This window comes from Leucoraja erinacea, unplaced genomic scaffold (assembly GCF_028641065.1).
Source record: "Leucoraja erinacea ecotype New England unplaced genomic scaffold, Leri_hhj_1 Leri_655S, whole genome shotgun sequence".
NCBI lineage: Eukaryota > Metazoa > Chordata > Chondrichthyes > Rajiformes > Rajidae > Leucoraja > Leucoraja erinaceus.
In genome coordinates this window covers 4,073-17,553 of record NW_026576570.1, presented here as the reverse complement: position 1 = coordinate 17,553, position 13,481 = coordinate 4,073, and the positions used below count along the sequence as shown (strand labels likewise).

Sequence of the window (13,481 nt, the reverse complement as noted above, 5' to 3'; positions counted from 1 at the left end):
AAAGCTTTTCACTGTACCTCGGTACACGTGACAATAAAAAATTAAATCACTGCGGCTCAGTGGCAAGGCGGTAAAGTTGCTGTCTTACAGCGCCAGAGACCCGGGTTTGATCGAAGTTTGTCCGGAGTTTGCACGTTCTCCCTGTGACCTGCGTGGGTTTTCTCCGGGTGCTCCGGTTTCCTCCCACACTCCAAAGGCGTACAGGCTTGTAGTTTAAGTGGCTTTGTTAAAAATTGTAAATTGTCCCCAGTGCATGTAGGATGGAGTTGTGTGCGGGGATCACCGGTCGGTGCAGACTTGATGGGCTGAAGGGCCTGTGTCTGTGCTGTATCTCTAAAATAAACTAAATTAAGCTAAACTAAAACAGTGGCAGAAATAGTGGGGAGTGAATCAATATAACCGTATAACATATAACCATATAACGATTACAGCACGGAAACTTGCCATCTCGGCCCTTCTAGTCCGTGCCGAACACGTGACAGCAGGACACGCAAACCTTCACTCATGCAGATACATGGGCAGCACAGTGGGGCAGCGGTAGAGTTGCTGCGTTAACGGCCTGTCCCAATGGCTGGCGTCATATCAGTGTCGCCAAAAGATTTTGAACATTTCAAAATCCAGCGGCGACAAAAAAAAATGTTGCGACAAATGTTGCGAATGTTGCGTCAATACGTCGTTACGCCTCGTCACGCCGCTAATTTTTTGGTGACCTGCTACGTCAGTCAATGATGCCGGCAGTCGCTGAAAAAAATCGCCAAGTGGAGCAGGCCCTTTACAGTGCTTGCAGCAACGGAAACCTGGGTACAATCCCGACTACGGCGCTGCCTGTACGGAGTTTTTACGTTCTCCCCGTCAACACGTGGGTTTTCTCTGAGATCTTTGGTTTCCTCCCACGCTCCTATACAATTGGCTTGGTGTAAATGTAAAATTGTCGTGTGTGTGTGTGTGTGTGTGTGTGTGTGTGCGTGTGTGTGTGTGTGTGTGTGTGTGTGTGTGTGTGTGTGTGTGTGTGTGCGTGTGCGTGTGTGTGTGTGTGTGTGTGCGTGCGTGTGTGTGTAGGACAGTGTTAATGTGCGGGGATCGCTGGTCGGCGCGGACTCGGTGGTCCAGAGGGCCTATTTCCGTGCTGTATCTCTAAGCTATGCCTTATCTTCAACCCGAGGCCATTTAACTAACCAATTCGTAATTGTTTTCCCTCTGGCTAACTGTTGTCGTCTCTTTGCCCAGCTGAGTGCACCGTCGTTCAGGACATGTTCAGTCCGTTTAGCGAGAACAGCTTTAAGTATCAAATGCCTGAGAACTGTGGCCACGTATTGGTCCAAGACTGCACCTCGGACCAGAAGTTCCTGGCGCTGATAAAACGTAACGGAGAATCGCTGACTGTGCAACTAACTCTCCCCCACAGGTAAGTCTTCAGCGCGTGAGACGCATTCGGCCGTGGTATAAAACCACGAGAGGAATAGATCGGGTAGATGCACAGAGTCTCTTGCCCAGAGTAGGGGAATCGAGGACCAGAGGACACAGGTGTAAGGTGAAAGGGAAACATTTCTTGATTAGTATGGGAGTCAGGGATTACGGGGAGAACGCTGGAGAATGGGGTTGGGGGTAGTGGGGGGAGACATAGATCAACCATGATTGAATGGCGGGGTAGCCTTGATGGGCCGAATGGCCTAATTCTGCTCCTATCACTTATGATCTTATTAAGATTTAATAGGAACCTGAGCTATTTCACACTGGTGGGTGTATGGAACGAGCTGCCAGAGGAGGTAGTTGAGGCTGGGACTATTCCAACATTTAAGAAACAGTTGGACAGGTGCATGGATAGGACGGATATGGGCCAAACGTGGGCAGGTGGGGCTAGTGTAGCTGGGACATTGTTGGCGGGTGTGGACGAGTTGGGCCAAAGGGCCTGTTTCCACACTGTATCACGCTACGACTCTATGACTATGACTTATCGGTACTTTTGATAACCCGTTGTTTTATTCTTGTTTGGTGAAGTGAGATAATGATGGAGTCGACATCCAGAGGGCGTCCCCAACTGACAGTCAATGGGAAAAAGGTGTCAATGGAAAACCTTCCTTTGACAAGCTTACGTGAGTGCCTCAATGATACTTTTTTTGTATCAAAAATAATTTATTTGATTGCGAACACGATATAAAAATGTGCCTCAATGACTATCGACCAGTGGCACTAACGTCGGTAGTGATGAAGTGCTTTGAGAGGTTGATCATGGCGCAAATCAACTCCTACCTCGACAAAGACCTGGACACATTGCTGGATTCAAGATTCAAGAGAGTTTATTGTCATGTATCCCTGAAAGGACAAGGCTTTGCTTTTATATATGGTCGGATTTACCGAAGTGAGGGCGAGGGATAGAGCGATAGGTATTCTTGATGGTGGTGTAGCAGTGGTCGAGGGTGTTTGGTCCTCTGGTGCAGCAGGAGACATGTTGGTGGAGGTTAGGGAGCAATTTCTTGAGGTTTGCTTTATTGACGTCCCCAGCAATGGTGGTAAATGCCTCGGGGTAAGACGTCTGGTGTTTGTTGGCCACGGTGTGCAGCTCCTCCAGCGCCAGACGGACGCCTGCCTGGGGTGGGATGTAGACCGCGGTCAGGGTGGAGGTGTGCCGTCCCTTCTACCCTTGGAAGGTAGAAGGGACGGCACTTCACCGCCAGATGTTCGAGGTGTGGAGAGCAGTAGTTGGAGAGGACTGCCACGTCTGAGCACCACGCAGAGTTGACCATGAGGCAGACGCCCCCTCCTCTCCCTTTCCCAGATGCCAGTGTACGGTCCATGCAGTGGATGGAGAACCCTTCAGACTGGACCGCTGAGTCTGGGGAGCTGGGGGTGAGCCATGTCTCAGTGAAACAGAACACAGAGCATTCCCTCAGCTCTCGTTGATAAAGCAGCCTTGCCCTTAAGTCCTCCACTTTATTTTCAAGGGACTGTACATTAGCCAGTAGGATAGTAGGGAGAGTGGTCCGAAGTTCCCTGCACTTCAGTCTGACCTGAAGTCCTGCCCATCTGCACAATGGAGGCCTCCCCTTTGTTTCCAGGTACTGTGTTTACTGTACCTGGGGGTCCTTGTTCATCAGTCTATGAAAGTAAGCATGCAGGTACAGCAGGCAGTGAAGAAAGCGAATGGCATGTTTTATAGGCATCCTTTATAACAAGAGGAATCAAATATAGGAACAAAGTGGTCCTTCTGCAGTTGTACATAGCCCTAGTGAGACCACACCTGGAGTATTGTGTGCAGTTTTGTTCCCCTAATTTGAGGAAGGACATTCTTGCTATTGAGGGAGTGCAGCGTAGGTTTACAAAGTTAATTCCCGGGATGGCGGGACTGTCATATGCTGAGAGAATGGAGTGGCTGAGCTTGTACACTCTGGAGTTTAGAAGGATGAGAGGGGAACTCATTGAAACCTATAAGATTGTTAAGGGGTTGGACACGCTAGAGGCAGGAAACATGTTCCCGATGTTGGGGGAGTCCAGAACCAGGGGCCACAGTTTAAGAATAAGGAGTAAGCCATTTAGAATGGAGATGAGGAAACACTTTTTCTCACAGAGAGTGGTGAGTCTGTGGAATTCTCTGCCTCAAAGAACGGTGGAGGCCGGTTCTCTGGATACCTTCAAGAGAGAGCTAGATAGGGCTCTTAAAAATAACGGAGTCAGGGGATATGGGGAGAAGGCAGGAACGGGGTACTGATTGGGGATGATCAGCCATGATCATATTGAATGGCGGTGCTGGCTCGAAGGGCCGAATGGCCTACTCCTGCACCTATTGTCTATTGTAAAAGGCTCTGACTGTCTACCCTATCTATGCCTCTCATCATTTTGTATACTTTCATTAGATGTGTTGATCTCATTATTTCCAGGGTCGGTTTCCATCGAGTGGATTAATGGTGGCTTGAAGATAACAGCTCCAGAACATGGTCTTCAAACCCTCTTCTTTGATGGCAAAATGATTAAGGTGCTAAATATCTCCTGGTCCCACCGCATTTATAGATAAGCACAAATGGGACGATTTAAATATAATTAATTATACCATTTTAGTTTAGTTTAGAGACACAGCACGGAAACAGGCCCTTCATCTCACCGAGTCCGTGCCGACCATCGATCCCCGCACATTCACTCTATCCTACACGCTAAGGACAATTTACACTTACACCAAGCCAATTAACCTACAAGCCTGCACGTCTTTGGAGTGTGGGAGGAAACCGAAGATCTCGGAGACAACCCACGCAGGTCACGGGGAGAACGTACAAACTCCGTACAGACAGCACCCGTAGTCGGGTTCGAACCCACGTCACTGACGCTGTAAGTGCTGTGAGGCAGCAACTCTACTGTGCTGCCCACCGTGTTAAAAGGCTAATATCATCAGCCATCTACACCACGTTGCCTCAGCAAGGCCGCCAGCATGATCAGGGACCAGTCTCACCCCAGTCACTCCCTCTTCCCCCTTCTCCCATCAGACAAGAGGTACAGGAATTTGAAAATGCACGCCTCTAGATTCAGAGACAGCTGCTTCCCAGCTATAATCAGGCAACTGAATCATCCTCTCATGTGCCAAAAGTGTAGTCCTGACCTCCCATCTACCTGTCTGCCTTAAATATACCCATTGACTTGGCCTCCACAGCCTACTGTGGGAAAGAAATCCACAGATTCACCACCCTCTGACTAAAGAATAGACAATAGACAATTCACTGTGATCATGGCTGATCGTCCACAATCAGTACCCCATTCCTGCCTTCTCCCCATATCCCTTGACTCCACTATCTTTAAGAGCTCTATATAACTAACTCTTGAAAGCATCCAGAGAATCAGCCTCTACTGCCTTCTGAGGCACAGAATTCCACAGATTAACAACTCTCTGGATGACAAAGTTTTTCCTCATCTACATTCTAAATGGCCTACCCCTTATTCTTAAACTGTGGCCCCTGGTTCTGGACTCCCCCAACATCGGGGACATGTTTCCTGCCTCCAGCGTGTCCAATCCCTTAACAATCTTATATGTTTCAGTAAGATCCCCTCTCATCCTTCTAAATTCCAGAGTATACAAGCCCAGCCGCTCCATTCTCTCAGCATATGACAGTCCTGCCATCCCGGGAATTAACCTTGTGAACCTACGCTGCACTCCCTCAATAGCAAGAATATCCTTCCTAGGGGACCAAAACTGCACACTATCTTTGGATTAAACCAGGATCTGCAGTTCCTTCCCGAACAAGGTTAAGAGGGATATGGACCAAATGCAGGCAAATGGGACTCGCCTAGCGCATAGACTAGTTGGGCCGAAGGGCCTGTTTCTCTGCTGTATGATCTTATGACCGCAAGCATTTAGACAAGCCCTTGAATCACCAGTACATGAAGAATATGGACCATGTACTGGGAAATGAGACCAATATAGATAGGGCCGCATGGATAGACACAAAATGCTGGAGTAACTCAGCGGGCCAGGAAGAGACTCTGGAGAGAAGGAACGGGTGACAATTCGGGTTGAGATCCGCCTTTAGATTGATGTCAGGGGAGAGAGAGATACATAGATAAGGAAGTGTAAGGTGTGAAAACAGGACAATGGGAATGGAGATCGAAGAGAATGTAGAATAGATCATTGTTGGCTGGGAGATGGTGACAACAAAGCAAACAGAGATAGAACATGGTCAGAGCCAGTCAGACTGGTCGGAGAACAGGGAAGGGGGAGGGGGATGGAGAGAGAGGGAAAGCAAGGGCTACTTGAAGTTAGAGAAGTCAATGTTCATCCCGCTGGGGTGTAATCTGCCCAAGCAAAATATGAGATGCTGTTCCTCCAATTAGCGCTGGGCCTCACTCTGACAGTGGAGGAGGCCCAGGACAGAAAGGTCAGTGTGAGAATAGACAATAGACAATAGACAATAGGTGCAGGAGTAGGCCATTCGGCCCTTCGAGCCAGCACCGCCATTCAAGTGATCATGGCTGATCATCCCCAATCAGTACCCCGTTCCTAATAGACAATAGACAATAGGTGCAGTAGAATAGGAGGGGGAGTTGAAGTGCTGAGCAACCCCGGAGATCAGGTAGGTTTAAGGCGGACTGAGCGGAGGTGTTCAGCGATACGATCGCCGAGCCTGCGCTTGGTCTCGCCGATGTATAGGTTCATGGACATGGTGGGACGGAAAGGCTTGTTTCCGCGCTGTGTAAACTCCAGGGCTACGAGAACGCAGCCGCTGTGCTAGGACGGAGCGCGGTGCAACACCTTGACTGAGTTGCTCTTGTCGTTCTCTTGGCTTGACCCAGGTCACCCAGACGCCGTGGATGGTTGGGACGACGTGCGGATTGTGCGGCAAAGGAAACGCCCAACAGAGCAACGAATATCAGCTACCAAACCGCCACCGAACCAAGGAGGTTCTCAGATTTGCACACTCGTGGTTGATGACGGGGGAAAGCTGCAAAGACGGTAAGAAGCTCACTTACGTCGCGTCCAGTTCCAGCGCTGGATTGTGCAGGAAGGACCGAGTCCACGCCGACCATCGATCGCCCGTTCACACTATCTTATAGAAACTTACAAAATTCTTAAGGGGTTGGACAGGCTAGATGCAGGAAGATTGTTTCCGATGTTGGGGAAGTCCAGGACAAGGGGTCACAGCTTAAGGATAAGGGGGAAATCCTTTAAAACCGAGATGAGGAGAACTTTTTTCACACAGAGAGTGGTGAATCTCTGGAACTCTCTGCCACAGAGGGTAGTTGAGGCCAGTTCATTGGCTATATTTAAGAGGGAGTTAAATGTGGCCCTTGTGGCCAAGGGGATCAGAGGGTATAGAGAGAAGGCAGGTACAGGATACTGAGTTGATGATCATCCATGATCATATTGAATGGCGGTGCAGACTCGAAGGGCCGAATGGCCTACTCCTGCACCTAATTTCTATGTTTCTATGTTTCTACTACTTCCATGTTCTCCCACTCACTCATCAACTCCCCACACACCGGGGACATTTTACAGCGGGCCAATTAAGTCAAGACTCAAATCAAGTCAAGAGAGTTTCTTGTCATGTGTCCCAGATAGAAAAATGAAATTCTTGCTTTGCTTCAGCACAACAGAACATAGAAGGCATGAATACAGAACAGATCAGTGTGTCCATATACCATTATATAAGGGTTGTGGGTTAATTGGCTTGTTGTAAGTGTAAATTGTCCCGAGTGTGTGTAGGATAGTGTTAGTGAGCGGGGATCGCAGGTCTTTGCGGACTCGGTGGGCCGAAGGGCCTGTTTCCACGCTGTATCTCGAAGTTAAACTGAACTAGTCAAGTACAAGTCCTGTCCCACGGTGCGAGTTCATTCCAAGAGCTCTCCCGAGTTTAAAAAAAAATCAAACCCGTGGTAAGCACGGAGAATGAACGTAGCGGGTACGTCGGAGCTCGGGGACGTCTCTTAGCGGCTCGTAACGCTAACGGCAGGTACTCGGGAAGACTTGCTAACGGAAAGTAAGCACGGGAAGACTCATGAAGATTTTTCAACATGTTGAAAAATGTCCACGAGAGCCCCGAGTACCGACGAGTGGCCATTACCGTAAATCTCCGATTGAATCAGGGCAAACTCGGGAGAGTTCCTGGAATGAACTCGTACCGTGGGACAGGTGTTTAACAGAGTGGCTTCTTGATCAAACTCCTGCCCATGTTCTGACTTCAGGCGAAGTCTAACACCTCGTGTATCTAACAGACGTTAAGCTGTCTTACGTCTTTACCTAACTCTCGCCTTACCGTCCTTGCAGGCTGCAAACTGACGAGGAGTACCGTGAAACTGGATGAACCGGTCACAGTGCACGGGCAGGAGTCCAAGTGCTACTCCATCGAGAAGGTTCTACGCTGCCAAAGTGGATGTTCACCGGTGAAAACTGTCCCTGTGGCTTACGGCTTCCACTGCCTGCCAGCGGGTACGTTACCGAGATTAGGCCATAAGGTCGTAAGGAATAGGAGCAGAATCAGGCCATTCGGCCCATCGTCTGCCATTCAATCATGGCTGGTCTATCTCTCCCTCCTAACCCCATTCTCCTGCCTTCTCCCCATAACCTCTGACACCCGTACTAATCAAGAATCTATCCATATCTGCCTTATAAATATCCACTGACTTGGCCTCCACAGCCGTCTGCGGCAAAGAATTCCACATATTCACCACCCTCTGACTAAAGAAATTCCTCGTCATCTCCTTCCTAAAAGAACGTCCATTAATTCTGAGGCTGTGACCTCTGGTCCTAGACTCTCCCACCAGTGGAAACATCCTCTCTACATCCAATCTATCCAAGCCTTTTGCTGTTCTGTGTGTTTCAATGAGGTCCCTCCCTCATTCTTCTAAACTCCAGCGAGTACAGGCCCAGCGCCGTCAAAAGCTCATCATAGGTTAACCCACTCATTCCTGGGATTCCTAAAGGATTTCCCCCTTATCCTTAAGCTGTGACCCCTTGTCCTGGACTTCCCCAACATTGGTAACAATCTTCCTGCATCTAGCCTGTCCAACCCCTTAAGAATTTTGTAAGTTTCTATAAGACCCCCCTCTCAATCTCCTAAATTCTAGAGAGTATAAACCAAGTCTATCCAGTCTTTCTTCATAAGACAGTCCTGACATCCCAGGAATCAGTCTGGTGAACCGTCTCTGCACTCCCTCTATGGCAATAATGTCCTTCCTCAGATTTGGAGACCAAAACTGTACGCAATACTCCAGGTGTGGTCTCACCAAGACCCTGTACAACTGCAGTAGAACCTCCCTGCTCCTATACTCAAATCCTTTTGCTATGAATGCTAACATACCTATTGTCTTATACAGGCTGACAACACACGCCCGCTCATTTTGGGTCTCAATGGCGCATTCACACAGTCAAGGTAAATTAAACACGGCTTAATATTTCTTTCAGATTCGAACATGAACCCGACTGATGAGCAGCTGAAGTCCATCAGCTTTTCGCAGAAGACTGAAGACCTGGAGAGCAGAATTGAGGCCCATGTCTCATGCTCCTGTTCTTCTGACTGCAAATGAGAAGCGTTTGAGGAATATCTGCCCCCATCGTAACAAAGCCCTTGACTAGGCGAATGCCATCGATGCAATTAAAGAGGTGAAACGCTGTCGTGAAACAAAAACACACCCAATCATTCAAAATGACTTAGTTTTAGATGAACTGTCAACTGTCGAATTCAATAAATCAGCATTTAGCAAGCAATATGATCTAGTCATTACCACCAAGTCATCACGACGAACACCTCCGCTCAGTCTGCCTGGGCCTACCTGATCTCCACGTTGCCCAACATTTTAACTCCCCCTCATCGTTGTCGGAGATCAGGCCCACCACCACTGTCATCATCAGCAAACTTAATGATGGAGTTGGGACTGCCTGTCCGGCTGAGTTACTCCAGCATTTTGTGTCTATCTTCGGTTTAAACCAGCATCTGCCGTTCCTTCCTACACATTTCCAACAAAGTATCTCGATACACATGACAACAATAACACATCAGCCGACAGATACAAAGGTGCATTAGAGTAGCATAAAAACAAACTGCTGGAGGAACTCTGGGTCGAGCAGCATCTGGCGTGGGAGGAGTAAAGGAAGTGTTGATGTTTCAAGTCAAGACCCTGCATCAGTCTCTCCTGCAAATTCATTTTTACTTCAATTTTTAGTCTCTGTCGTCTTCTCCAAGTTGAGGCAACCTTTAACAAATCCCACATCCTCCCCCTTTCTTCTCCCTCCTCCCCATTCCCCAAACCATAAAGGGCCTGTCCCACTAACGCGACTTTTCAGCGAGTGTCTCCGACCTTCAGGCTCGAGGAGGGCACTCGCCTGAAAACCTCGAGCTGGGTCGCCCGTCTGCACACGCACACACATACACACACACACGCGCACACACACACACACACGCACGCACACACACACACACGCGCGCACACACACACACGCGCACACACACACACACGCGCACACACACACACACGCACACACACACACAAACACACACACACACACATACACACACACACACAAACACATACACACGCACACACACACACACACACACACACACACACACAAACGCGCGCACACACACACAAACGTATGCACACACACACACACACACACACACACAAACGCGCGCACACACAAACACAAACGCGCACACGCACACACAAACACACAAACGCGCACACACACACACACAAACGCGCGCACACACACACACACACACACACACACAAATGCGCGCACACACACACACACACACACACACACAAAATGAAGAAGAAGGTAAAAGACAGCTGCACAGTGTACGGTAAGTCCTTTAGAAAGTGCGGAGGGGGTGGGGAGAAGGAGTGGAGACACTTTTAAGAAGCCAGACAACGTTTAATAAAGTTTGGTGGACATTTAACCTACCGGTCAGTTTTCCTTGGTTCTGAAAACTCCAATGAGCCAATTAAAATGCCCAGTGAGCGAAGGAGATTGCCTACGGCTGCCCTCGACTGCCTGTAACTACATAGCGACCCCACTCCACTGCACTACGAGTTCAAAACATTTTCCGCAACCTAGCTGAAGCCGTGAGTATGCGGGAACTTCCCTCGAGCAAGAAGGGGAGTTCCAGTGACCTCCTAGGACCACGTGACGACCATGCTGCGGGTTTGAGTCGAGGGCAAACTCTTCTAAACTCGCAGATTAGGTCGCCCAAGTGGGACAGGCCCCTTAATATTCAGGATATCCAGCCAGTCCTGCTGTAATTCCACCCAATAACCAGCAGATGGCGGAAGCTGCTCTGATAATGAAGCAGAAACACAGGGACCTGCATCTGTGCACAGTCAGAAGGAACTGCAGACAGACACAAAGTGCTGGAGTAACTCGGCGGGACAGGCAGCCTCACTGGAGAGAAGGAAATGGTGACGTTTCGGGTCCCTAAAGGATCCCTTTCAGAATGGCAGGCAGTGACTAGTGGGGTAACGCAAAGCTCGGAGCTGGGACCGCAGCTATTTACAATATACATCAATGATTTGGATGAAGATATTCAAAGTAACATTAGCAAATTTGCAGATGACACAAAGCTGGGTGACAGTGTGAACTCTGAGGAGGATGCTATGAGAATGCAGGATGACTTAGACAGGTTGGGTGAGTGGACAGATGCATGGCAGATGCAGTTTAATGTGGATAAATGTGAGGTTATCCACTTTGGGAGCAAAAACAGGAAGGCAGATTACTATCTAAATGGTTACACAAAAAAGCTGGAGAAACTCAGCGGGTGCAGCAGCATCTATGGAGCGAAGGAAATAGGCAACGTTTCGGGCCGAAACCCTTCTTCAGACTGATCGGGGCGGGGGTGGGTGGGGGACAAGAAAGGGAAAAGGAGGAGGAGCCCGAAGGCTGGGGGATGGGAGGAGACAGCAGGGGGGCTGAGGAAGGGGAGGAGACAGCAAGGACTAACAAAATTGGGAGAATTCGATGTTCATGCCCCCGGGGTGCAGACTCCCCAAACGGAATATGAGGTGCTGTTCCTCCAATTTCCGGTGCTGCTCGCTTGGTCTCACCGATATAGATCTGCTGACATCTAGAGCAGCGGACGCAATAGATGAGGTTGGAAGAGATGCAGGTAAACCTCTGTCGCACCTGGAACGATTGCTTGGGTCCTTGAACGGAGTCGAGGGGGGAGGTAAAGGGACAAGTGTTGCATCTCTTGCGGTTGCAAGGGAAAGTGCCCGGGGAGGGGGTGGACCGAGAGGGAAGGGAAGAATTGACAAGGGAGTTATGGAGGGAGCGGTCTTTGCGGAAGGCAGATATGGGGGGAGATGGGAAGATGTGGCGAGTGGTGGGGTCACGTTGGAGGTGGCGAAACTGACGGAGGATTACTTTTTGTATGTGACGGCTGGTGGGGTGAAAGGTGAGGACTAGGGGGACTCGGCCCTTGTTGCGAGTGCGGGGATGGGGAGAGAGAGCAGTGTTGCGGGGTATGGAAGAGACCCTGGTGCGGGCCTCATTTATGGTGGAGGAGGGGAACCCCCGTTCCCTGAATAATGAGGACATTTCAGATGTCCTGGTGTGGAACGCCTCATCCGTGGAGCAGATGCGGCGTAGACGGAGGAATTGGGAGTAGGGGATGGAGTCCTTACAGGAAGCAGGGTGGGAAGAAGTGTAGTCCAGATAGCCATGGGAGTCAGTGGGTTTATAGTGTATGTCGGTCAGAAGTCTATCACCTGCAATGGAGATAGTGAGGTCAAGGAATGGTAGGGAAGTGTCGGAAATGGTCCAGGTGTATTTGAGTGCCGGATGGAAGTTAGTGGTGAAGTGGATGAAGTCAGTCAGTTGTGTGCGGGTGCAGGAGGTGGCACCAAAGCAGTCGTCGATGTAGCAGAGGTAGAGGTCGGGGATGGGGCCCTGGTATGTATTGAACAGGGATTGCTCGACGTAACCTACAAATAGGCAGGCATATCTGGGGCCCAGCTGGGGCCCATGCGTGTGCCCATAGCTACGCCTTGTATTTGGAGGAAATGGGAGGAGTCGAACGTGAAGTTATTGAGGGTAAGGACCAGCTCCGCTAGGCGGAGGAGAGTGTCAGTGGCTGGGTATAGGTTGTTTCTCTGGTCGAGGAAGAACCGGTGCGACAGAGGTTTACCTGCATCTCTTCCAACCTCATCTATTGCGTCCGCTGCTCTAGATGTCAGCAGATCTATATCGGTGAGACCAAGCGGCGGTTGGCCGATCGTTTCGCCGAAAACCTCCGCTCGGTCCGCAATAACCAAGCTGACCTCCCGGTGGCTCAGCACTTCAACTCCCCCTCCCACTCCATCTCCGACCTCTCTGTCCTGGGTCTCCTCCATGGCCACAGCGAGCAGCACCGGAAATTGGAGGAACAGCACCTCATATTCCGTTTGGGGAGTCTGCACCCCAGGGGCATGAACATCGAATTCTCCCAATTTTGTTAGTCCTTGCTGTCTCCTCCCCTTCCTCAGCCCCCCTGCTGTCTCCTCCCATCCCCCAGCCTTCGGGCTCCTCCTCCTTTTCCCTTTCTTGTCCCCACCCCCCCCCCCCCCCGATCAGTCTGAAGAAGGGTTTCGGCCCGAAACGTTGCCTATTTCCTTCGTTCCATAGATGCTGCTGCACCCGCTGAGTTTCTCCAGCTTTTTTGTGTAACCTTCGATTCTCCAGCATCTGCAGTTCCCTCTTAAACACTATCTAAATGGTGTTAAGTTGGGAAAAGGGGAAGTACAACGGGATCTGGGGGTCCTTGTTCATCAGTCAATGAAAGTCAGCATACAGGTACAGCAGGCAGTGAAGAAAGCGAATGGCATGTTGGCCTTTATAACAAGATGAGTCGAGTGTAGGAGCAAAGAGGTCCTTCTGCAGTTGTACAGGACCCTAGTGAGACCACACCTGGAGTATTGTGTGCAGTTTTGGTCCACTAATTTGAGGAAGGACATTCGTGCTGTTGAGGGAGTGCAGCATAGGTTTACAAGGTTAATTCCCGGGATGGCGGGACTGTCATATGCTGAGA

General features: G+C 49.8%; 1 protein-coding gene across 1 annotated transcript in view; it reads left to right on the top strand.

The window, feature by feature from the left end:
- LOC129694409 (vitellogenin-like) overlaps positions 1-9,181 on the top strand; it is a gene marked incomplete at its 5' end in the record, with an annotated part of 78,524 nt that extends 69,343 nt beyond the window's left edge. Inside the window, 6 exons of the mRNA XM_055631127.1 lie at positions 1,207-1,405; positions 1,999-2,155; positions 3,716-3,970; positions 6,271-6,430; positions 7,742-7,903; positions 8,879-9,181. Of these exons, the coding sequence (XP_055487102.1) occupies positions 1,207-1,405; positions 1,999-2,155; positions 3,716-3,970; positions 6,271-6,430; positions 7,742-7,903; positions 8,879-9,000 (1,055 nt within the window). The remainder of the gene's footprint in view (positions 1-1,206; positions 1,406-1,998; positions 2,156-3,715; positions 3,971-6,270; positions 6,431-7,741; positions 7,904-8,878) is intronic.
- Between the last annotated feature and the right edge of the window lie 4,300 nt (positions 9,182-13,481).